Raw genomic sequence first — 21,609 nt, forward strand, 5'->3', positions numbered from 1 at the left:
ATTAGGAGAAAAAATAGGTGTGGTTATGTACAGTTTCACATGAAGAAGCCAAAAAGATAAATGGTTTCTGGGATCATGATCCACAAAAGGACGTATTATCAACTTTAATTTTTGTTTCTACTGGTTTCTTAATTTTTCTAAGGTCATATTCATCCTTAAAAAAAATATCTTACCTTAACTGTTCATCTCCTTCTACCATCCAGACTGCAGTTCATATTGATATAAATAGGAGGTGAGAAAGTTGAAGTGCCAAGGGTTCTTTCCAGAAACTTGGCTGAAGGGAACCCTTCCTGCTTCAACTTCCTCTCTTACTCTTGGCAATATGAATTGTAGATAAATGTATACTTCTGAAAGACATTATTAAGGTGTGTTAGTTTTTTATATATTCTATAGACATGTTTATCAGTAATACACATCTGCATTTTATTCCCTCTAAGTCTTTGTTTTGGAGTGTTTCAAACCTTTAGAAAAGTTGCAAGAATAATATAATGAACACCAGTATACTCTTCACCTAGATTCAACAGTTGTTAACATCTTATCACATTTGCTTTTTTCCCTCTACATATAATACATTTATAGATGTACATAAAATACGTGCGATTTCCTGAACAATGTGAGAGTTAGTTGTAGACATTACACCACTTCATCACTACATCTGTTATGCTGTACCTCCTAAAAACAAGTGTATTCTCCTTCATAACCATTACTATCAAACACAGGAAGTTTAGCATTGATAGAATGCTATTATCTAATATACAGTCCATGTTTAGATGTCTCCCAATTACCATAATTCCTTTAAAACTTTTTATTTTTTTTTGATACCAGCTCTAACCAAGGATTAAATATTGCTTTTAGAATTATGTATTTTAATGTTCTTTCATTTAGATGGGTTCCTCAGCCTTTTTTCTTTCATGACATTGACATTTTTGAAGCATCCAGGTTAGTAATTTTGTAAAATTTCCCTCAGTTTAGGTTTGCCTGGCATTTCCATGTGATTAATTTCAGGTTAAATATTTTGGCAGTAATATTACTTAGGTGATGTTGTACACTGTTCAGTACATTACCTCAGGAGATATAATGATGTCAGTTCTAGAATTGGTCATTTGGTTATCAAGATGTGTACCGTATTTCTTCATTGTAAAGGTACCTTTTTCCCATTGTAATTAATGAGTGATCTCTGGAGTGACAATATGAAACTGCTCCCCAGAGTATTCACTCAATGTTTTAGCCTTTATTGAAGATATTTGCCTGAATATATTACTAACATGGTGATTATATGATGGTAATTTTATTTGTTCCCTTTATGTTAATTACTTTGCATTCTCTTATTAGAAAAAAACTTTCTTCTCCATTTTATTTATTTATTTATTTATTTATTTATTTATTTATTTATTTATTTTAGGGTCCGTATGGACTCTGGAATGGATTCCTTTTCATTCCTGCCATTATTCTTTTTTAAAAAAAATATTTATTTATTTATTTATTTATTTATTTATTTATTTTAGAGAGAGCATGGGGGCAAGGGCGGAGAGAAAGGGAGAGAGAGAATCTCAAATAGACTTCCCACTGAGTGCAGGGCCCTATGCAGGGCTTGATCCCATGTCCCTGAGATCATGACCTGAGCCAAAACCAAGAGTTGGACACAGCCACCTGAGCCACCTGCTGCCCCTGTCATTATTCATTTTGATGTTCAAAATGTCTCAAATCCGGTCAGGATGACTCATGTACAACTGATATGTCCCCATCTGTTTAGCCCTTTTCATACTTTATGACACAACACGGTGGTCTACTTGCCCCTCTCTTTTTTTTCTTGGATGTCCATTTTTTTTATTGTAGATGTATATTCTTGGATGTCCATTTTTTTTATTGTAGATGTATATAGATGTGTTAACCATTTTTAAGTGTACAGTTTTTGCTTGCTTTTTAAATGTGTCCTTCCCTGGTTCTGTCTTTGATCTCTTCTCTTATTACTTTGTTATCTTGTAGTATCTTGTCCACAAGTAAGAGAATCTACTCCCAGGTGTTTGTCATTAACTGTATGCTAATGACTTTCCAGTGTCTGTGAGTATCTAGCAATATATAACCAGTCTATTAGATTTTGCAGCTGTCTCTCTTGTTCCTCAGATATCTCATTTATGTTGTCTCCATTTAAAGAAATTAAAGGAACCTATCCCAAATTTGTCTCCTGTATTTTTAAATTTAGTTTGAATACCTCAGGATTCTTTATCAACTTCTAACTTTCAACATGCAATTTGTCATTAAGCCCTCTCCATTCTTTCCTATTTTTTCCTACTGACTTACGATAGTTCTGGCCTGCATCATCTCTCCATGTGGTTTGTACACTAGGTTCTTGGCTCTAGTTTATTCTCTTTCTAGCTTTCCTCTTGTCAGAGTAGTCTTCTTCCTTTCTTTCTCCTTTCTTCCTTTCTTCCTAGCAAGTAAGGGAATTTATTACTAGAAGTCCAAGAAGCAGTCCTTGCTTTCAGGCAGGTCTTTATATGAAACTTAAGAGAATGATTTTGCATCTCTCTGCTCCCTATCTTTGGTGTGCTTTCTTCTATGTTAATTTCATTTTCAGTCAGGCTTTCTCCATGTGATTGCAATGATGGGTACAGTCTCAGGCTTACATTATTTTCAAAGTAAATGATCCCAAGGAAAAGAATGTAAATCCCTCAAATTTCTAAGGTATAGATTTGACCTTTCTATATTTTTCTTAATGCTAGTCAGTGCTTCTTTACTCACCCCTCCAAGGTAAAGTGCAAATTCCTTGGCAAATAATAATTTATGATTTGGCTCTTACATATCTGTCTATCTTCATTGTGCCACTGCTTTCAGACTTAAATTTTATACTCCATCCTTACTACATTGCATGTTTTGTTCCCTCTGCCTGCAGTATCTTTTCATATGGTTTGTTTGCCAAACTCCTTTTCATCCCTTAGATTGCAAAATCTAATTAAAATATTATACTCTCAGGAAATACTTCTTCGATAGCTTTTATTGTTATGTACTCCAGAAAAATCACTCTTCCCTTCTACTCTTGTACCTCATATGTGCCTATTTTTAACTCTCATACTGAAATGTAACTCGTGTTTATAAGTATTTCTTATCCATTTGATTATTAAGATTCTTTGGCCCCTTTTTGAGCAAGGCAAGGTATAAATTTTTAAAAAAACCAAAAATTAGATTTGATTGTACATTAGTTGTGGTAGATTAGCTAATTCATATGAATCCTCCTACTAAGAACAACTAGGAAGGTTGGTTTTTTAAAAAAATCTTTGTGAAGGCACAGTAGAGCTAACAATATAGTAAAGAATTGTGTGGTCAAAATCTGGAAGAAGGAAATCTAAAGAAGACTGGCATCAGTGTCTGCATTTCCTTAGAGGCATCTGTCAGTTCCAGAAAAAGCAACTGAGAGGCAGAGAAGAGGTTAAAAAAAAAATTCATGGGGCTAGGGTGACAAAAATTGGAATTCAACAACTAGAGGGAAGGGGACTTTCCAGTAAACCTTCCAGGCTTTAGGAACTTTAAAAGTTCTGCTTTCAGTGGTCAGCTTCTAATAATTTTAATCTTTCATTGACTCAACATTCTGATGCCTGTAGCCACTTAACTGAAGCAAACAAATCCTTTCTGGAGGAAAATAGCATCCTAGGCCTCAAATTTTTAATAATAATGTCTGACTCTCAAAAAATAACCAGGCATATTAAGAAGACAAGATGATGTGGTAGGAAAAACAAACAAAAAAGAAAGAAACAAGAACTAGACCCATAGAGATTCAGATAAGAGTTATCAAACAGATTTTAAGTTAGCTATTGGTAATATGATTAAAAAAAAAACAACAACAAAGGTGGAGAATTTCAGTAGAGAACTAAAATCTTTTAAAAAGAACCAAATGGACATTCCAGAAATGAAAAGTATAATAACTGAGCACAGTAGGTTGCCTTAACAGTAGAGAAGTACAGCTGAATGCAGAATTACTAAACTATACATCAAAAGACTCCAGAGTGAAGCATGGAGCAAAAAAGGTGGAAAATACAGAAAGTAATATAAGACATAGGAGATACAGTCAAAAGGTCTAACATATACTCAGAAGAGAGAGGAGTGAGAGAATAAGGCAGAAGTAATATTTGAAGAGATTATGGGTGGCATTTTGCCAAAACTGATGAGGGGTAACTTAAGAAGTCTTAAGAACTCCAAAGACTATAAATTCAAGGAAATCCACATCAAGGCCATCATTGTAAAACTGCTAAAAACAAATAGTAAAAGCCAGAGAAAAAGGATAGATTACTTTAAAAGCTACAGTTGTTTAAAATTTTTTTAAATTTTATTTATTTTAGAGCACAAGCAGGGGGAAGGGCAGAGGGAGAGGGAGATAATCTCAAGCAGATTCTGCGCTGAGGGCAGAGCCCAACACAGGGCTTAATCCCACAACCCTGAGATCATGACCTTAGCTGAAACCAGAGTCAGACGTTTAACTGACTGAACCACTCAGGTACCCCAGAGCTCTACAGTATTTTGTTTTTTGGTTTTTTTAAAAAAATAAGCCTTACAGCTAACTTCTCAGCAGAAATAATGGAATCCAGGAGGCAATGAGATGATATAATCACAGTACTGAAAAGGAACTAGTGTTCACGAATAAGGTAAATAAATCATTGATTTGTATACTTAAAATAAGGCGAATTTTATGGTATATGAATTATATCTCAATGAATGTGTTTAAAAATGAAGGTAAAATAATTTCAGCCATGTGAAAACTGAGCAAATTTATTTTCAGCAGATCTGCTTTAAAGAAAATATTAAAGGGAGTTTTTTAGGCATAGAAGAGATAGTCAAAAGATTTTAAAAATGACTTGAAAGTGATTCCAGAAGGAAACTTGAAGATACAGAAAAGAATGAAGGGCATGTAAAGGGTAAACATGTTTGTAGATTTGAATAAATATTGACAATAAACACAACAAAGCTGTGTAAGTCTATTGATAAAGTGGATTTTTTTAATAAAGATTTTATTTGACAGAGAAAGACAGCGAGAGAGGGAACACAAGCAAGGGGAGTGTGAGAGGGAGAAGCAGGCTCCCTGCCGAGCAGGGAGCCCGGTGTGGGGCTCGATCCCAGGACCCTGGGATCATGACCTGAGCTGAAGGCAGACCTTAGCAGCTGAGCCACCCAGGTGCCCCTAAAGTAGATTTTTTTAAGGCAAAAAGAGTTATTCAAGATGAAAAGGGACACTTTATACGTATAAAAGGTTTAGTTACCACAGAAAATATAATACTTCTAAATGCATATGCATCTAATAACAGCATCAAAATACATAAGACAAAAATTGACAGGTACAAAAAACCAAATTTATAATCATAGTGGGAGATTTTGAGACACCTTTCTTATCAAGAAAGGTGCAAGATTTAGGGAGAAGATAAAAAAAATCCATAAGGATGTAGGAAATGCAAACTATAAAGAAACTGCTTAATTGACGTAATGAAATACTGCATCAACATCTGCAGAATACACATTTTTTTCAAGCGCACATTGACCCTTATCTCCTACCGTATGCAAAGAATCAATTCTACATGTATTGTGATTCTAAATGTGAAAGGCAAAATAATAAAACTTCTAGAAGATGAGATACTATCTATATGATATTTGAGTAGGGAAAGGTGTGTGTGTGTGTTGCTTTTTGCTTTATGCCCTCATGCTCCCCAAACTTTTAACAATAGAATATGTTAATTTCATAATCAGATGAAAAATTATAAAGGGAAGGTATACAGCATCTATAGGAAGGGGAAAGATTTCCTTTTATAAAATTTTTATTTATTTTGAAATTTTTATTTAAATTCTAGTTAGTTGACATGCAGTGCAATATTGTTTTCAGGAGAATTCAGTGATTCATCTCTTACATACAACACCCAGTGCTCATCACAAGCACCCTTCTTAATACTCATCACCCATCCAGCCCATCCCCCAATCACCTCCATCCATCAACCCTATTTGTTCACTATCATTAGGCATCTCTGGTGGTTTGTTTCTCTCTTTTTTTTCCCCTTTTCTCCCTTCCCCTATGTTCATCTGTTTTGTTTTTTAAATTCCACATAGAGTGAAATCATATGATATTAGTCTTTCTCTAGCTCCATCCATATTGTTGCAAATGGCAAGATTTCATTCTTTTTTATGGCTGAGTGATAGTTCGTGTATGTATGTATGTGTATATATATGTATACACACACATACACATACGTATATGTATACACACACACACACACACACACACCACCTTTTCTTTATCCATTCATTACTTGATGAACGTTTGGGCTTTTTCCATAGTTTGGCTATTGTTGATAATGCTGCTATAAACATTGGGTTGCAAGTACCCCTTCAAATCTGTATATTTGTATCCTTTTGGTAAATACCTAGTGCAATTGCTGAATTGTAGAGTAGTTCAAGGTTTAACTTTTTGAGGAACGTCCATACTGTTTTCCAAAGTGGTTGCACCAGTTTGCATTCCCAGCAACAGTGCAGGAGGGTTCCAAAAGGAGAAAGATTTCTTAACCAGGAAATTACACAATGAAGGAAACGACCTATAAACTGTACTACATTAAAAAGAACTTTTTTCACCAAAAGACACCATAAGAGAGTGAAGAGGCAAGTTCCTTCTTCCACGGAGTGAAAGAAGACATAACATTTTTTTTAAGATTTTATTTATTTATTGGACAGAGAGAGACACAGCGAGAGAGGGAACACCAGCAGGGGGAGTGGGAGAGGGAGAAGCAGGCTTCCCATTGAGCAGGGAGCCTGAAGCAGGGCTCGATCCCAGGACCCTGGGATCATGACCTGACCTGAAGGCAGACTCTTAACGACTGAGCCACCCAGGCGCCCCTACATTTTATAAAGAGCTCTCATAAATCAATAAGAGAAAGAAATCTGTAGAAAAGTGAGTAATAGAATTGGGGGCACTTGAGTGGCTCAGTCAGTTAAACATCTGCCTTCAGCTCAGGTCATGGTCCCAGGGTCCTCGATGGAGCCCTGTGTTGGGCTCCCTGCTCAGTGGAGAGCCTGCTTCTCCCTCTCCCCGCCCCTCATTTGTGCTCTCTCAATATCTTTCTTTCTCTCAAATAAATAAAATCTTTAAAAAATGAGTAATAGAATTGAATAGTCATCTCACAAAAGAGGCTATCCAAAAAAAATATATTAAATGTGTTTAGCATATTAGTAATCAGAGAGATGCCAATTAAAACCATAATGTGATTACACATAGATCTACCAGAGTGGCTATATATTTAGTTTTGAGATACATTTTGAGATTTTATTTTGATATGTAGAGTTCTAGGATGTTGGAAAAATAGTACAGAGAGGTCCAGTGTACCCTTCACCCAGTTCCCTCCAAAGTTTATATCTTATGTAATTGAAGCACACTATTAAAATTAGGATATTGACATTTCTTATCACAAATGTGTGTGTATAATTTTTTTTTTAAAAGATTTTATTATTTGAGAGAGAGAGACAGGGATAGAGAGAGCACGAGCTGGGAGGAGAGGGAGAAGCAGGCTTCCTGCTGAGCAGGGAGCCCCATGTGGGGCTCAATCCCAGGATGCTGGGATCATGACCTGAGCTAAAGGCTGACACAGACCAACTGAGCCACCCAGGCGCCCTGTGTATGTAGTTTTATGTCATTTTGTCACATGTATAGATTCGTGTAACTACCATCACAGTCAAGACACTGAACTATTTAATCACCACACAGATCTCCTTTGTGCTGTTAGACTCATATTCATGTGCCTCCCCTTCATTGTTCCTAATCCCTGGTAACCACTAATCTGTTCTCCATCTCTATAATTTTGTCATTTTGGTAATGTTCTATAAGTGGAATCATAGAGCATGTGATCTTTTGGGATTGATATTTTTAAGATTTTATTTGAGAGAGAGAAAGAGTGCACAAGCAGGGGGAAGGGCATATGGATATACATAGTTTGGTCCTTTTTAGAATGACTACATATTTTTTAACCTGACAATACCAAATGTTGGTGAGGATGTAGAGCAATATGTACCGCTAGTGGGAACATAAGTAGGTACAACCCCTGTGAAGAAGTATTTGGCATTTTCTACTAAAGTCGAAGCATACCACCCTATTCAACAATTTCAGTTCTAGTAAACATTCAATAAAATGTGTGTCTTTGGGGTGCCTCGGTACATCAGTCAGTTGAGCATCCTGACCCTTGGTTTTAGCTCAGGTCATGATCCCTGGATCATGAGATCAAGCCCCACATCAGGCACCAGACTCTGCTTAAGATTCTCCCACCCCCCCCCCACTCACTCTAAAATAAATAAATAAAATCTTTTAAAAATGTACTTGTCATAAAGAGAACTGTTTTGTAAAAAAAAATATTTATAGCAACATTATTTGTAATTGCTATAATCTGGAAAGGAATTGAATGCTTATTGACAGTGTAATGGATTTTTTTAAATTATAGTGTGATCATATAATAGAATACCATAGAGCAGGGATGAGGAGATTTTTTGTGTGCAGAGCTACATAGTAAATATTTTAGTCACAGTGGGTCATACATTATGCCAACTACTCTGCAGTTGTAGCAATGAAGCAGACATGCAGTTAAGCAAATGGGTATGGTGGTGGTCCAATGAAACTATAAAAACCTGTTTGGCTTTTGGGGGCTGTAGTTTGCTGACCTCTGCTATAGTGTTACAGACTATAATGAATCTCATAAAGATAATTTTGCATAAAAGAAACCATACATTATGATTACATTTTTATAAAGTTCAAAACTGGGCAAAATAAACCTATAGTATTGAAGTGAGCTAATTGTCTTTAAGGAGAGGAAGAGGGTAGTGACGGGAAGGGGCATGAAAGTTACTTCTAGGGTGCTGGTAATATCTTTACCTGAATGGTGATTACAGTCTGTTCACTTTTGATTACTCATTGAGATATATACTTATGATTTATACACTTCTCTAGTGTGTATATGTGTATGATACCTTAATGAATTAGTTTAGAAAGTTAAAACAGAAACATACCACTTGTGTTTCCATCAGGCTAGAACTATATTATTTATCTCTGCCATGTTATAATCATAGCAGTAATTTTTTTTTAAGTAGGAATTGCTAATAGCAAGATAAGGGACAGTGAGAAGTAATGACTTTGAATTAGCTTGAAGAGCTTATTAAAGACTTTTGGGAAAGCAGTATCGGTATAGGTACAAAAGCTGAAGTAATCATTTTTTTTAAGATTTTAGTTATTTGACAGAGAGAGATAGCAAGTGCAAGCAGGAGGAGAGGCAGGCAGAGGGAGAGGGGAAAGCAGTCTCCTGGCTGAGCAGAGAGCCTGACTCAGAGCTCAGGCCCAGGACCCCAGGATCATGACCTGAGCTAAAGGCAGACGTCTAACCAACTGAGCCATCCAGTCGCCCCTGAAGTAATTTAATGTATTTTCATGAAAACATGATAGATCCTAGTTTAAAAGACTAGCAGGATCTAATGAATGGTTTGAGCTGACAACTATTCATGTTTGAAGGCAGAAGGGAAAGCTTGTTTGTTTAGCTGTTAAGAGCAAGGTACTATGACTGTTTTGTAATGATGGTATTTAGTTTGGTCCATCTGACAATTTTGTTATGTTTTTTTTACCCACTAAAACCCTCTTTGGATGTTGTTCTGTAATGGGTCATGGACCCATTAACACTGAGTGATGTAGGTGTGATATAGGGTTTATTGGAGGAAACTAGAGTGCAGGGAGTCTCTCAAACTCTTTTTTGACTTCACAGCTTAGGCCAGACATGAGTGGTCCTCATACACAATGGCCAAATGACCTTACACTGGAGACTGGCCTCCACTCTGTAATCCTCTCTATATATGTAGGTCGGGGCAGAGAACATCTAAGCGACTATGTAACAGTTGTTAGAAAGGGGAAGCTTCAGCAGCCCAAGAGGCAGGGATGGCTTGTTGTTCCTTCGAGCTCAAAAAACTCAGACCTACTGAGCCTTCTTGCTGCTAACCTTATAAATGGGGTTTGGAAATGAACCTCCTGGGCCATCTAGATTTATCTTTCATCACATGTTTCCCATTACTAGAAAATGAAGTGAAAACTTCTTGTGCTGGTATAAAGGTCTTCTAACAGCTTTCTCCCATTTGTATGTCAGGCCTTTTTGCCACTGATTCTACACAGATTTTATCATTAGCTGAATTATTTTCTAATAAGTCATTGCTATTCTAAGCTTCTCATCTTTGCTCGCATTACCTAATTTGGAATGCTTTTCCCTTTCTCTAAATTTCTCATTCTTGTCCCATCTCTTCTGTGATGCCTCCCTGATGATCTCAATTCATATACCAAATATTACCACTTTTCAAATGCTGCCTAGTATTATTAATTTTTATGTGTACATTTCTTTTTTCCATCTAACTTGTAAATTCCTTAAGGGTAGGGAGCATACATTAGATTACTTCGTACTAGTGGACTTGTGTGTAAATGCTCAACAAATAATGAATGATTAGAATGTATGCTCTTAAATATATTTTAATTAAATAATACTCATAATATTTTGGGTTTCTCTGTGCCTCTTTTAGATTCTGAACATTAATTGTTAATAAGTATGATGCTGGATTCTTTATTAGGACATTTTTTATTCTGTTGCAGTTAAGCTCATTTTTTGAGATTGGTAGCAATTGTTGTTTGTTGGTTACTGTACTAGCCAGTTTAGTAATTAGATTCCTCCATTCTACTTCAGCAAGAAGTTGAGAACTTTAAGAAGCTAAATCTCATTAGTAAAGAGCAGTTTGAAAACCTAACACCTGAACTTCCTTTTGAGCCAAACCAAGAAGTTCCTGTAGAGCCTTCACAGTCCAGGCAAGGTATGTAAATCTGCTTTTGTGTGTGATAGTTTCTGAATAGTATTAAAGCAGTTCTAAATTGTTTTAAAAGTTTGCTTCTTTTTTATCTGTGGAAAACATTTAGGTGTCTGGTAAAAGACTAGAATTTTAAAACTCAACTTTTATTTATCCTTTGGTGAACTTCAGAACATTTTAGAGACTTGAAAGTACAGATTGTAAATTTGTTAAGTCAGCCTTATAGTATAATCCCACCTTACTCTTGGTGAATAGGCAGGTAATCCCAGAGGTTATCTAGGAGTCATCTGTTGTAACACCTGGTCATGCTCAACCCCAGATGCTTACTGAAAAGCAAGCAGGAGTGGTTGGTTCTTTATGTGTCTCATTTGATTTTGAGATTGCTGGGAATGTTTCTCTTCTTGAAATAAAGAAAAATTTTCACTGACTTGCTGATTCCTTAAAATATACCACTAACATCATTCTTTTGTCCTAATGCCTTAGTTTAGTGTGAACATATAAATACATTTGGGAGATACATAAATTAAATCCAACATTTTCAGGCAAGTGTAAGTGATTTTGTTATAGTTTTTATTTTTATTTTTTTAAAGATTTATTTATTTATTTATTTATTTATTTATTTATTAGACAGAGGGGGACAGCCAGTGAGAGAGGGAACACAAGCAGGGGGAGTGGAAGAGGAAGAAGCAGGCTCCCAGTGGAGGAGCCTGATGTGGGGCTCGATCCCAGAACACCAGGATCACACCCTGAGCCGAAGGCAGACGCCTAACTACTGTGCCACCCAGGCACCCCTTGTTATAGTTTTTAAATCCAACATTTTCAGGCAAGTGTAAGTGATTTTGTTATAGTTTTTCATGAAGGCAGATTAAAGAAGAACTTTGAATTTGGAAAGCTTAAGCATATGCCAAAATAAAACAAATTGTGTAACGTAATGAAACCCCCAGCTACCCATTTGCTACTTAATTTCATGGTCAATTTCATTTCTTCTCAGCTCCACTCATTGTCTTTACTCCCACTAGATAATTTTGAAGCAAACTTCTAATAATTATTATTAATATTTTTTCATTCCTACATATTTATGTACGTGTCCTTAAAAAGAACTCTTTTAAACACATAAATAACACATACCACTATCACATCTAAAATTAGTATTAATTCCTTAATATCAAATATGTAATTAGTGTTCACATTTCCTCAAATTATCACTTAAAAAAAACTAGGATCCATGTGACTTTGAACATTCCTAGGTTGATATGTCTCGTTTAATCTATAGGTTCAAAGTAATTTTTTTCCTTGCAATTTATTGTTGAAGGAACTGGGTTTTGTCCTATAGAATGTCTCTCATTCTGGATTTTGCTAATTGTATCTCTATGGTTTCATTCAGTCTGTTTTCTGGTCCTGAATTTTTTGCAACTGTTATTTTGATACAGAGCCTTGATCAGATTGAGGCTTAAATTTTTGTGAGAATATGTCATAGGTAATTATTGAATATTTCTACCAGGAGGCACATAATGCTCAATTGTCTCTCTTGTTGTGGCTTTAATAGCCATTGATAATCCTTGGTTGGAGCTTTTATGTTACAAGGGGCTGCAAAATGGTGATAATTCTGTTTTTATCATTGCTTCTTAAATTTAGCAGATAGAATACTTCCATAAAGAGAAATCCCCCTAATTGACTATTCGTTTATCCTGAGATAAAATTCTTACAGGAAAGAGAGTAAGTGCTCAATTTTTTCTCTTCGATTACTAATTTTCAAAGTAATGAGCTGGTTCCCTAACATCTTTCATTGATCACCAATGAGGTTTAGGTTTTTTATTCATTTTAAATTATCATTATGGTTTCATAAATGCATTAGATGTGTTTCACTCTAGTTAATTTTTTTTAAGATTTTATTTGAGAGAGAGGGAGTGAGCTTGAGTGGGGGTGGGGGGAACAGAGAGAGAGAGAGAAGCTGACTCCCCACTGAGCAGGAAGCTAACATGGGTCTTGATCCCAGGACCCCGAGATCATGACCTAAGCTGAAGGCTGATGCTTAACTGACTGAGTCACCCAGGCGCCCCTATTGTAGTTATTCTTATTGATACTTTTCCTATTCATCAGTTTATTGGCTTTTAGCTCCAAGTCCACCTTTCATTGCTTTCTTCTGTGATAGTGGAATTGGACATGGTTGCTAGCAGGCGTGATGATAAGTTTTGTCATTACTTGAGTTGCTACTGAGTTGGTTATTGTTTCTAGGCTTTTTCCACTGAAAGAGTTTAGAATTTTTTTTTTAAGAAAAATATAGGGGCGCCTGGGTGGCTCAGTCGTTAAGCATCTGCCTTCGGCTTAGGGTGTGATCCCGGTGTTCTGGGATCGAGCCCCACATCAGGCTCCTACGCTGGAAGCCTGCTTCTTCCTCTCCCATTCCCCCTGCTTGTGTTCCCTCTCTCACTGGCTGTCTCTACCTCTGTCAAATAAATAAATAAAATCTTAAAAAAAAAAAAAAAGAAAAATACATTATAAACTCATGTTGATATTTTCTGTTCAACTTTAGGATTAAAGGTTTTCATTTTAATTTGTTTGATTTTGTATTTGTGCTGCTTTCTACTTACCATGAAAAAAAAAATCTTTGTTCCTAACCACAGTAGCAGAATTATTTACTTGTTTATCCTTTAATAAAATAGTTTTAGAATAACAATATTAAATAATACTATTACTATGAATACTGAAGGTAACTTCTTTTAAATCTCTTTAAACTTTTATTTTTTTAAAGATTTTATTTATTTATTTGAGAGAGAGAGTGAGCGAGAGAGCACAAGCCTGGGGCAGGGGCAGAGGGAGAGGAAGAAGCAGGCTCCCCACTGAGCAGGACTCTGGGATCATGATCTGAGCTGAAGGCAGATGCCTAACTGACTGAGCCACCCAGGTGCCCCTAAGTCTCTTTAAACTTTTAAACAACTTTGTGCTTAAAAAATTTTTAAGTTCTTATAGTATTCCTTAAGTATTTTCAGCCTAATTACAAGATTTTTTGTCTTGAGTATATTAAAATTGATAATTTATGCTCCTCAGTACATCATGGAGAGAATGGAAGTCCCAAATTAGGAGATCAATTTTACAGTGCATAAAAGTAACAAAAGGTAGTATCATAAAAATCTGAAACCGTAAAAATCAGTATGAAAAAATGTTAATGTCAATAGAAAAAATAGTAAATGAAACATTAAAGTGGAAATTTATACAGAGAAAAACTGAAGGTCAGTAATATGAAAAGATGCTCTCGTCTTTACTTTGTTGAGATTTGCCAATTGAAACCACAGTGACATATCCTATTATAACCCTACAGTTTCACTTCAAGAGATATTCTTATAAATGTTTACTAAAAGACCATTTATAATAACATTGTTCATAATAGAAAAAACAAATTAAAATTTTAAAATGCCCATTTATAGTAGACTGTATTATAAGATGTGCTATATTCATATAAAGGAAAAATACACAGCAGTGTAAATGAAAGAACTAAAGCTGCAGGTGACAAAATGGGTTAATCTTAAAAATGGATGTAATTGAATCTGGAATAAAATAAATATAAAGCTGAAATCAAATTTGATTTTTAATATGGAAATGTTCAGATAAATCAAAAGTAGAGAGGACTGTTTAATGAACCCCCATGTAGTTATCTTACCTAATTTCAACTATTAACAGTTTGACATTCTTTTTTCATCTGTACCTTGTTCCCCATATTTCTAGTATTTCATGTTGAATCTCATTTCATTCAAATAAATATAATTTCTTCTACAAGTACTTCATTGTGTATCATGAACATATATATGTGCAGTTTATGTTTGGTTTTCCCTGATGTCTGGTATATATCTTTTTCAAGTTGGTTATTTGAATCAGGAACAAAAAAACATACATTCCATTTGATCGATAGGACAGTTAAGTTACTCTTAATCTGTAAGCATTCCTCTTCTCTTATTTTTCCATGCCAATGACTTGTTGAAGAAACTGGTTAATTTGTCATAAGATTTCTTATGATTCAGATTTACCTGTTTGTATCTTCATACCAATCATTATGTTCCTTTATCTCCCCTATTCCCTATGAACTAGTATTTAGATGTAGAGGATTTAGTATATTCAGGATTTTTATTTCTCTCATGGCAAGACTGTTTCTTAGAAGGAGCTGTTTACTTCCAATTATATCATACAGTGTCTTTTAGGCTGTCTATTACTGCTGCTATGATTGATCATTGGGTTTAAATGTTATTGGCCTGATCCACTCATCATAAAGTTTCCCTTCAACTATTTTTTTCTAAAACTTTTTTTTTTTTTTTAGAACAGTTCTAGGGTCACAGTAAAATTAAGAGTAGGATACAGAGATTTCCCATTTTCTCCCTCCCCTGAGCTTACATGACCATCATCCATCTGGTGAAGGATGCTGCTTCCTCATAGCAATATCCCACATCAAAGTGGTACATTTGTTCCAACTGATGTACCTACACCAACACATCATAATTACCCAAAGTCCATAGTTTACATTAGGGTTCACTGTTGGTGTTGCACGTTCTTTGGGTTTTGACAAATATATAATGACATGTATCTATCACTATAGTATCATACAAAGTAAAAATCCTCTGTGTTTCATCTATTCATGTTTCCCCCACCATACCTCCAACCCCTGGCAACCATTGATCTTACTGTTTCCATAGTTTTCCTTTTCCAGAATACTGAATAGTTGAAATCCTACAGTATGTAGCCTTTTCACATTGGCTTCTCTCACTTAGTAATATGCATTTAAAGCTCATCCATGTCTTTTCATGGCTTGATAGCTCATATATTTTTAGCACTACATAATATTCCATTGTCTGGATATACCATAGTTTGTTCATTCACCTACTGAAGGACATCTTCATTGGTTCCAAGTTTTGGCAGTTATGAATGAAGCTACCTAAACATCCATGTGCAAGTTTTTATGTGGACTTAAGTTTTCAGCTCCTTTGAGTATGTACCAAAGAGGGTGAATCCTGAATCATATGGTAAAAGTATGTTTAGTTTTGTACAAAACTGCCAAACTGTCTTCCAAAGTGACAGTACCATTTTGCATTCCCACCACTAATGAATAAGAGATCCTGTTGCTCCATATCCTTGCCAGCATTTGGTGTTGCCAGTGTTCTGGATTTTGGCCATTCTCATAAGTATGTAGTGGTTTTTGACTTTCATTTATATTTCTCTGATAACATGTGATGTGGAACATCTTTGCCTATGATTATTTGCCATACATATCTTCTTTAATGTATCTGTTGAGATTTTTAGATTGGTTTGTTTTCTTATTGTTGAATTTTAAGAGTTCTTTATATATTTTTGATAATAGTCCTTTATCAGATGTGTCTTTTGCAAATATTTGCGGTCTGTGACTTGTCTTATTCTCTTGACAGTGTCATTTGTGTATCAGATTTTTTTTTTCATTTTAGTGAAGTCCAGTTTATCAATTATTCGTTTTAGGGATTGTGTCTTTGATGTTAAATCTCCCTTCAACGTTTTACTAAATGGTTTTAAGAGTTATTGATGAATATTCCCTACATTCTCTATTTCACTAGAGTTGCAAAATGTCATCCTTTTTTTTTTTTTTTTAAGTCATCTTCTAATTCTGTCATTCTTTCTGTGTTTCTTACCTAGAATACTATAAAGAAGAATATTCCTTTATCAACTCTTTGGTTACTCTGAAATTCAATTTTTCCAGGAAAGGAAGGATAAATGCTTGTTTCTTTCTTTGTATTCAGTTTATCAGTTTTTAGAACAATGAGTTTTGTGCCCTAGCAACCTACAAATGTGATTAAGTTTTAAGGTACCATTATGAATTCATAGAACTTATTTATTTGACATGTTTACTCAATTTCTGTCATTATTTTTAGTGGTCAAAGTACTTCGTTTTTGGCTGGTGGGGTCCACTAAAGTTTGCTGCTGTATCCTCATGACCTATTCTTCTTTTTTAACTTTTTTCTCCTATTTTTCTTTTTTAACTTCATTGTTTTCTGACTCAAGATTTCCCAGGCTCATATTATATTTTGTGCTCCAGGTTTTATTTCTTTTAGAGGACCAGATCAGTGGGAAATGGAATTTGGAAACCAAACCATAATCTGGATGTTAGGAAGCTTACTGTTATTGTTCCTAGATCTTTAAATATTTCTTTTACAGAGGTGCTGAATTTAACATATTTTTCAGTGTGTGATCATAACTTTATCCTTGTGATTGCATGACTTTTTGGTCCAAGAAAAATCTGTATTAACACAATTCAGTTATCAGTCATTTGGTGGGTATATGTTTTTTTCTTAACACTACTGTGGGCGCTGGTATACAAATATGAGATTGTGGCCCTTGCTTTCAGGAAACCACTGGGACTTATTCTTAGCAGCTAATGGGATAATATATAAGAAAATAAATTTAAATTTAATTAATCAAACAATAAATGGAGAAAATGCAAAGGTGGCACAAAAAAGAATTGATTAATTTTATTGGCAGAAGATGTTCAAGGAATGCTTCAAATTCTCAGGGAAAGTAACATCTGTGCTGGGTATTAAAGGAAGGGTATGAGTTCAACTGGGTGTAAAAAGATAAGGGAAAGGGACTTTCAGAAAGAGGAAAAAGCATGTGAAAAGATACCAAGCAACAGAACAGGATCAAGTAGGTTGCTATCTGAGGCACCAAAACTGAGGTGGTGAAAGACAATAGATGAGTCAAAATCAGTAAAGTCTTACTATGCCATGATAGAGACTAGACTTCTCCCAGATGCAAAAGGAAAACACTGACAGATTTTAAGTAAGATACATGAAATGTATCCTAATTTGCTCTTCAGAAAACATTCTGATAACAGATTGGGAGGGGAAAGGGGAAGTTAGGGAAATTAGGTAATAGAGTAGGTAAGTTCACTTTTGAGTTTACAACCTTGTGTTTAGAATAGTGCTTGGCATATAGTAGGCACTCAATAATAGGTGTTGAATGATGAAAAAAAATTTGTTATATGAATCAAAAGAAATCTGAAGAAATCCGTATAGAAACAGAGCTTACATTCTGCTTGCTTACTTATTAGTATCTTATTACCATGATATTTTTACAAACTAATTAATTAATAAGCAAATCAACCCAATAGAAATATAGTCAGGATACGAATGATAAGCTCATGATTGGGGAAATCTGAACGATGACTATACATATGAAAATAGGCTCAACTTCACTAGTAACCAAAGAAATACAAATACCATTTAAGTCCCATAAGATAGAAAAATATTTAAATGTCTAAACAAAACCCAGTCTTAACCAGGGTATTAAATCGCTGAGACTTTTTCATGCTGCTGGTGGGAGTATAAATTGGTGAAACCATTCATTATAGAAATCACCTTGGCCATCAGTAATCAGTAAGTCAGAAGATACATGTGTCATTTTAGACAACATTTCCATTTCACATATGAATCCTAGAGACATTCTCATACCTGTAAAGACAGACATGTTTAACAGTGTTCACTGCAGCATCTTTGATTATACCAAAAATTTAGAAATAACATAACCTGTGTATCTTCAGGAAAATGAATAAATTTTAATATATTTGTATAACAGCATAATCTTCTGGAGTGAAAATGAATAAGCCAAAGCTCAATGAGTAGAATTTGAATAATCAAATCTCAAAATATGACTGTAAAAGCTCATAGTATGATGTCACTTATGTAAAGTTAACTATGCAAAATAATGTTATTACATATATGTATATAATAGATAAAAATACCAAATTTGAAAGCCTGGTCATCTCTGAGGAGGGAAAGTGTAAGGGGGTTGGGGAAGGTTATATAGTGGGCTTCAGCCTATTTTTCTTTTTAAAAAAGTCAGAAACAGATATAGCAACATTAAAACTTAGTAAAGAGGGGGTGTGCAGACAAGTGTTTTTTATTCTTACATATTTAAATGTTTCTAATGAAAAAATCTTTTGAGGGTAGAAAACTTCAGAATTACCTTTGTTCTCAAGTAAAATACTTTCTTAGCATCTAAATACATTTAACTAGTTTTTTGTTTTGCAGATTTGAGTGATGAGTTAGCCCAGCAGCTGTTTGATGTTTCAGAAATATCTTCAGCAACAATGGCCCCTTCATTGCCCACGGCTGTTCCAAAATCTCCTAGAATTTATCCTGCAAGGACACCTAAAACACCTCGAACGCCCAGATTACAAGATCCAAACAAAACACCAAGGTTTTATCCTGTTGTTAAAGAACCAAAAGCTATTGATGTAAAGGTACACAAAATAAGCAGTAATATAAAGCCTGCATTTTATATCCTTTAACATTACAGTATGAGACTTTTTAGTTTCTATTGTGTTTTTTAAAATATATATTTTAGATTGTAAGAATTTGCTTAAAAATGGTATTTTTCCATAGTGATGTTTTTTCAGGTTAAAGAACAACTTTTTTACAATTTGTAGTGTAATTAATGTTGACCAGAAGGTATAATGAAGAATCACACTAAGTTGTATTTCCTTTAATCCTTGTGTTGAAACCTAGCAAAGGACCTTCTCTGTTAAGTTTTGTAACTTGTATATGAGATGTTTGAGTTTTGTGACTTCATGTGATTTCATAATGTGTCATCCACAGTATGAAAATGTTTGAGCTAGTTTACAGTCAGAGGGTTTTAATTTACTTGTGAAGTTCACACTACTGAAATAATTGCAATGTTTGACTTCTTTTTCTTTAGAGTCCAAGAAAGAGAAAAACAAGACATAGTACAAATCCCCCTCTAGAGTGTCATGTTGGTTGGGTTATGGATTCCAGAGATCATGGGCCAAGAACATCTTCTGTCAGGTACTGTATTTGTCAAACAGTGCTTTGTTTTTTATTCTAAGTTTGTTGAAAACAGTTACTAATTAGATATTTGGAATATTTAAAAATTTATATGTTAGCAAAGTATGGAACAATGAAAATAGTTTTTAAAAACAAGCCAAAGGAAGGGAAATAAGTGGGACAATTTTCCAGTAAGTACATTAAGGAATACTTGAGTAGGACAATTTTTTTTCCCATTTAAACTAGTTTCCACAAGTGTGTACTCTTAGAGAAAAAATATTTAAGCTTACGAAAGATTCCAGATTTTCATAGCATAGTAGGTTCTCAGTGAATTAATGTGCTAAACAACCTACTCAAACTATATAAAGAATATGGAAATAAATACTTTAATTTTGAAATTTTTCCTTTTGGGGAGAAATAGATTAGCTGACTGTTAGTATTAAGTGGTTTTTCTTTTAGCTTTATTTTTTTAAAAAAAGACTATTTACCTCAAGAGGGATGATAGAGCAAGCCTTTGATGATGCCGGTTGTGCGATATCGTATGGTATGTTTTGTCATATACGGTGGATGCAGAGGTGATTTGCTGCTAATTGCTTTGTGTTTCTTGTAAATTCGTTTTGTGTTCGTGTAGATACTTTTCAGAATAGTTATCTGATCAACTTTCTAAATGAAAGCTTTAGGAAAAAGTGTTATTTGGTTAGTAGAAGGGAAGAATTAAATCGTTTTATTCAAAGAAAAGCTAGTGAGTTTATCATGATCTGAAAATCTCTACCTCTGTCTTTCCAGTGATATTTGGTACTTTTACATTTTGTTCTCATTAGATGTATTGTCCTTAAAAGATAAAATGTGTATATGTTTTTTTCACACCTATTGTATACTTATGGTTATTGTGTTCTAAGTGATTTTGAGAGTTTATTTTCCACAGTATTTTTTTAAAGATTTTTATTTATTAGAGAGAGAGAGAGAGAGAAAGCACAAGCAGGGGGAGGGACAGAGGGAGAAGCAGGCTCCCTGCTGAGCAAGGGGCCCAATGCCGGATTTGATCCTAGGACCCTGGGATCATGACTTGAGCTGAAGGCAGACGCTTAACGGACTGAGCCACCCAGGCACCCCTCCAGGGTAATTTTTTTTTTTTTTAATCAGGGCAGTATATTTAGAGATTAGCAAATAATGGTGAAAGATGTTTAGTCAATAACATTTAGTTTAGTTAGAACATTTAATGGAACGTTTAGTTAGGAATATTTTCCTTACAATTCATTTTTTATTACATTATATCTTTTGTTATTAATAATTCATCTGTATAGTGATTTATTCATTTCCAGGCACCACTCCACCTTCTCCTACAAGTAAAATGTATCAGGAAAGCAGGGGCTTAACATTGTGTTGGGCACTTCCCTAGGCACTGTGAGTATACAGCAGGGAACAAGATAATTATAGTCCCTGCCTTTCTGGAGCTTAATTCAGGGGTGACAGACAAGTATTTATAATAATGACTGTAAACTTTTAAAATCGACCTATTTTTTAGAGTAGTTTTAGGTTCACAGCAAAAATTGAGTGGAAGGTACTGAGAGTTCCCTTATACTCCCTGCATTCCCTGCCTTCCACACCACAGTCTCACCCACTATCAACATTCCTATCTTTAGATCATCTACATTAATGTAATTATGGATGTGGTTGGATTTAAAACTACCATTTTATATTCTACTTTTCTCATGTCTTCTTTGTTCTTTTTCCTTCCATCTTTTGAATCAGTTGAATTTTTATTTTATCTCTACCATTGGCTTCTCAGTTATATCTTATTTTTTACTGGTCTTCGACTGTTCACAATATACATTTCAACTTAGTCTACTTTCAAATAATATTATACCACTACATTTATAGCATAAGAATCTCAATACCGTGGAGTTCCATTTTCTCCCATCCTCTGTGCTATGCTTTGTTATTACTTTTCTTAGATAGTTATCTTTTAAAGACATGA

The 21,609-nt window shown here is 34.7% G+C and overlaps 1 protein-coding gene and 1 long non-coding RNA gene across 13 annotated transcripts in view; one reads left to right on the forward strand and one right to left on the reverse strand.

Annotated features, from left to right (window-relative positions):
• LARP1B (La ribonucleoprotein 1B) overlaps positions 1 to 21,609 on the forward strand; it is a 116,779-nt gene that overhangs the window by 74,947 nt on the left and 20,223 nt on the right. For 11 of the 12 annotated variants that reach the window (XR_003316388.4, XM_026499319.4, XM_048212301.2 and 8 more), the window contains 3 exons: positions 10,722 to 10,845; positions 18,879 to 19,090; positions 19,546 to 19,652. Coding sequence is in view for 11 of the 12 variants with exons in the window: in XM_026499319.4 (XP_026355104.3) it covers positions 10,722 to 10,845; positions 18,879 to 19,090; positions 19,546 to 19,652 (443 nt within the window). In the remaining variant the exon portion in view is untranslated. Of the gene's footprint in view, positions 1 to 10,721; positions 10,846 to 18,878; positions 19,091 to 19,545; positions 19,653 to 21,609 lie in introns of those variants that run through there. The other variant, XM_044384316.3, reaches the window with a different exon arrangement.
• The window catches only part of LOC123001085 (uncharacterized), a 50,654-nt gene continuing 29,222 nt past the window's right edge, over positions 178 to 21,609 (reverse strand). Inside the window, exon 3 of the long non-coding RNA XR_006409631.2 lies at positions 178 to 347. This is a non-coding gene — a long non-coding RNA (uncharacterized LOC123001085). The remainder of the gene's footprint in view (positions 348 to 21,609) is intronic.

Source organism: Ursus arctos, unplaced genomic scaffold, assembly GCF_023065955.2.
Source record: "Ursus arctos isolate Adak ecotype North America unplaced genomic scaffold, UrsArc2.0 scaffold_11, whole genome shotgun sequence".
NCBI lineage: Eukaryota > Metazoa > Chordata > Mammalia > Carnivora > Ursidae > Ursus > Ursus arctos.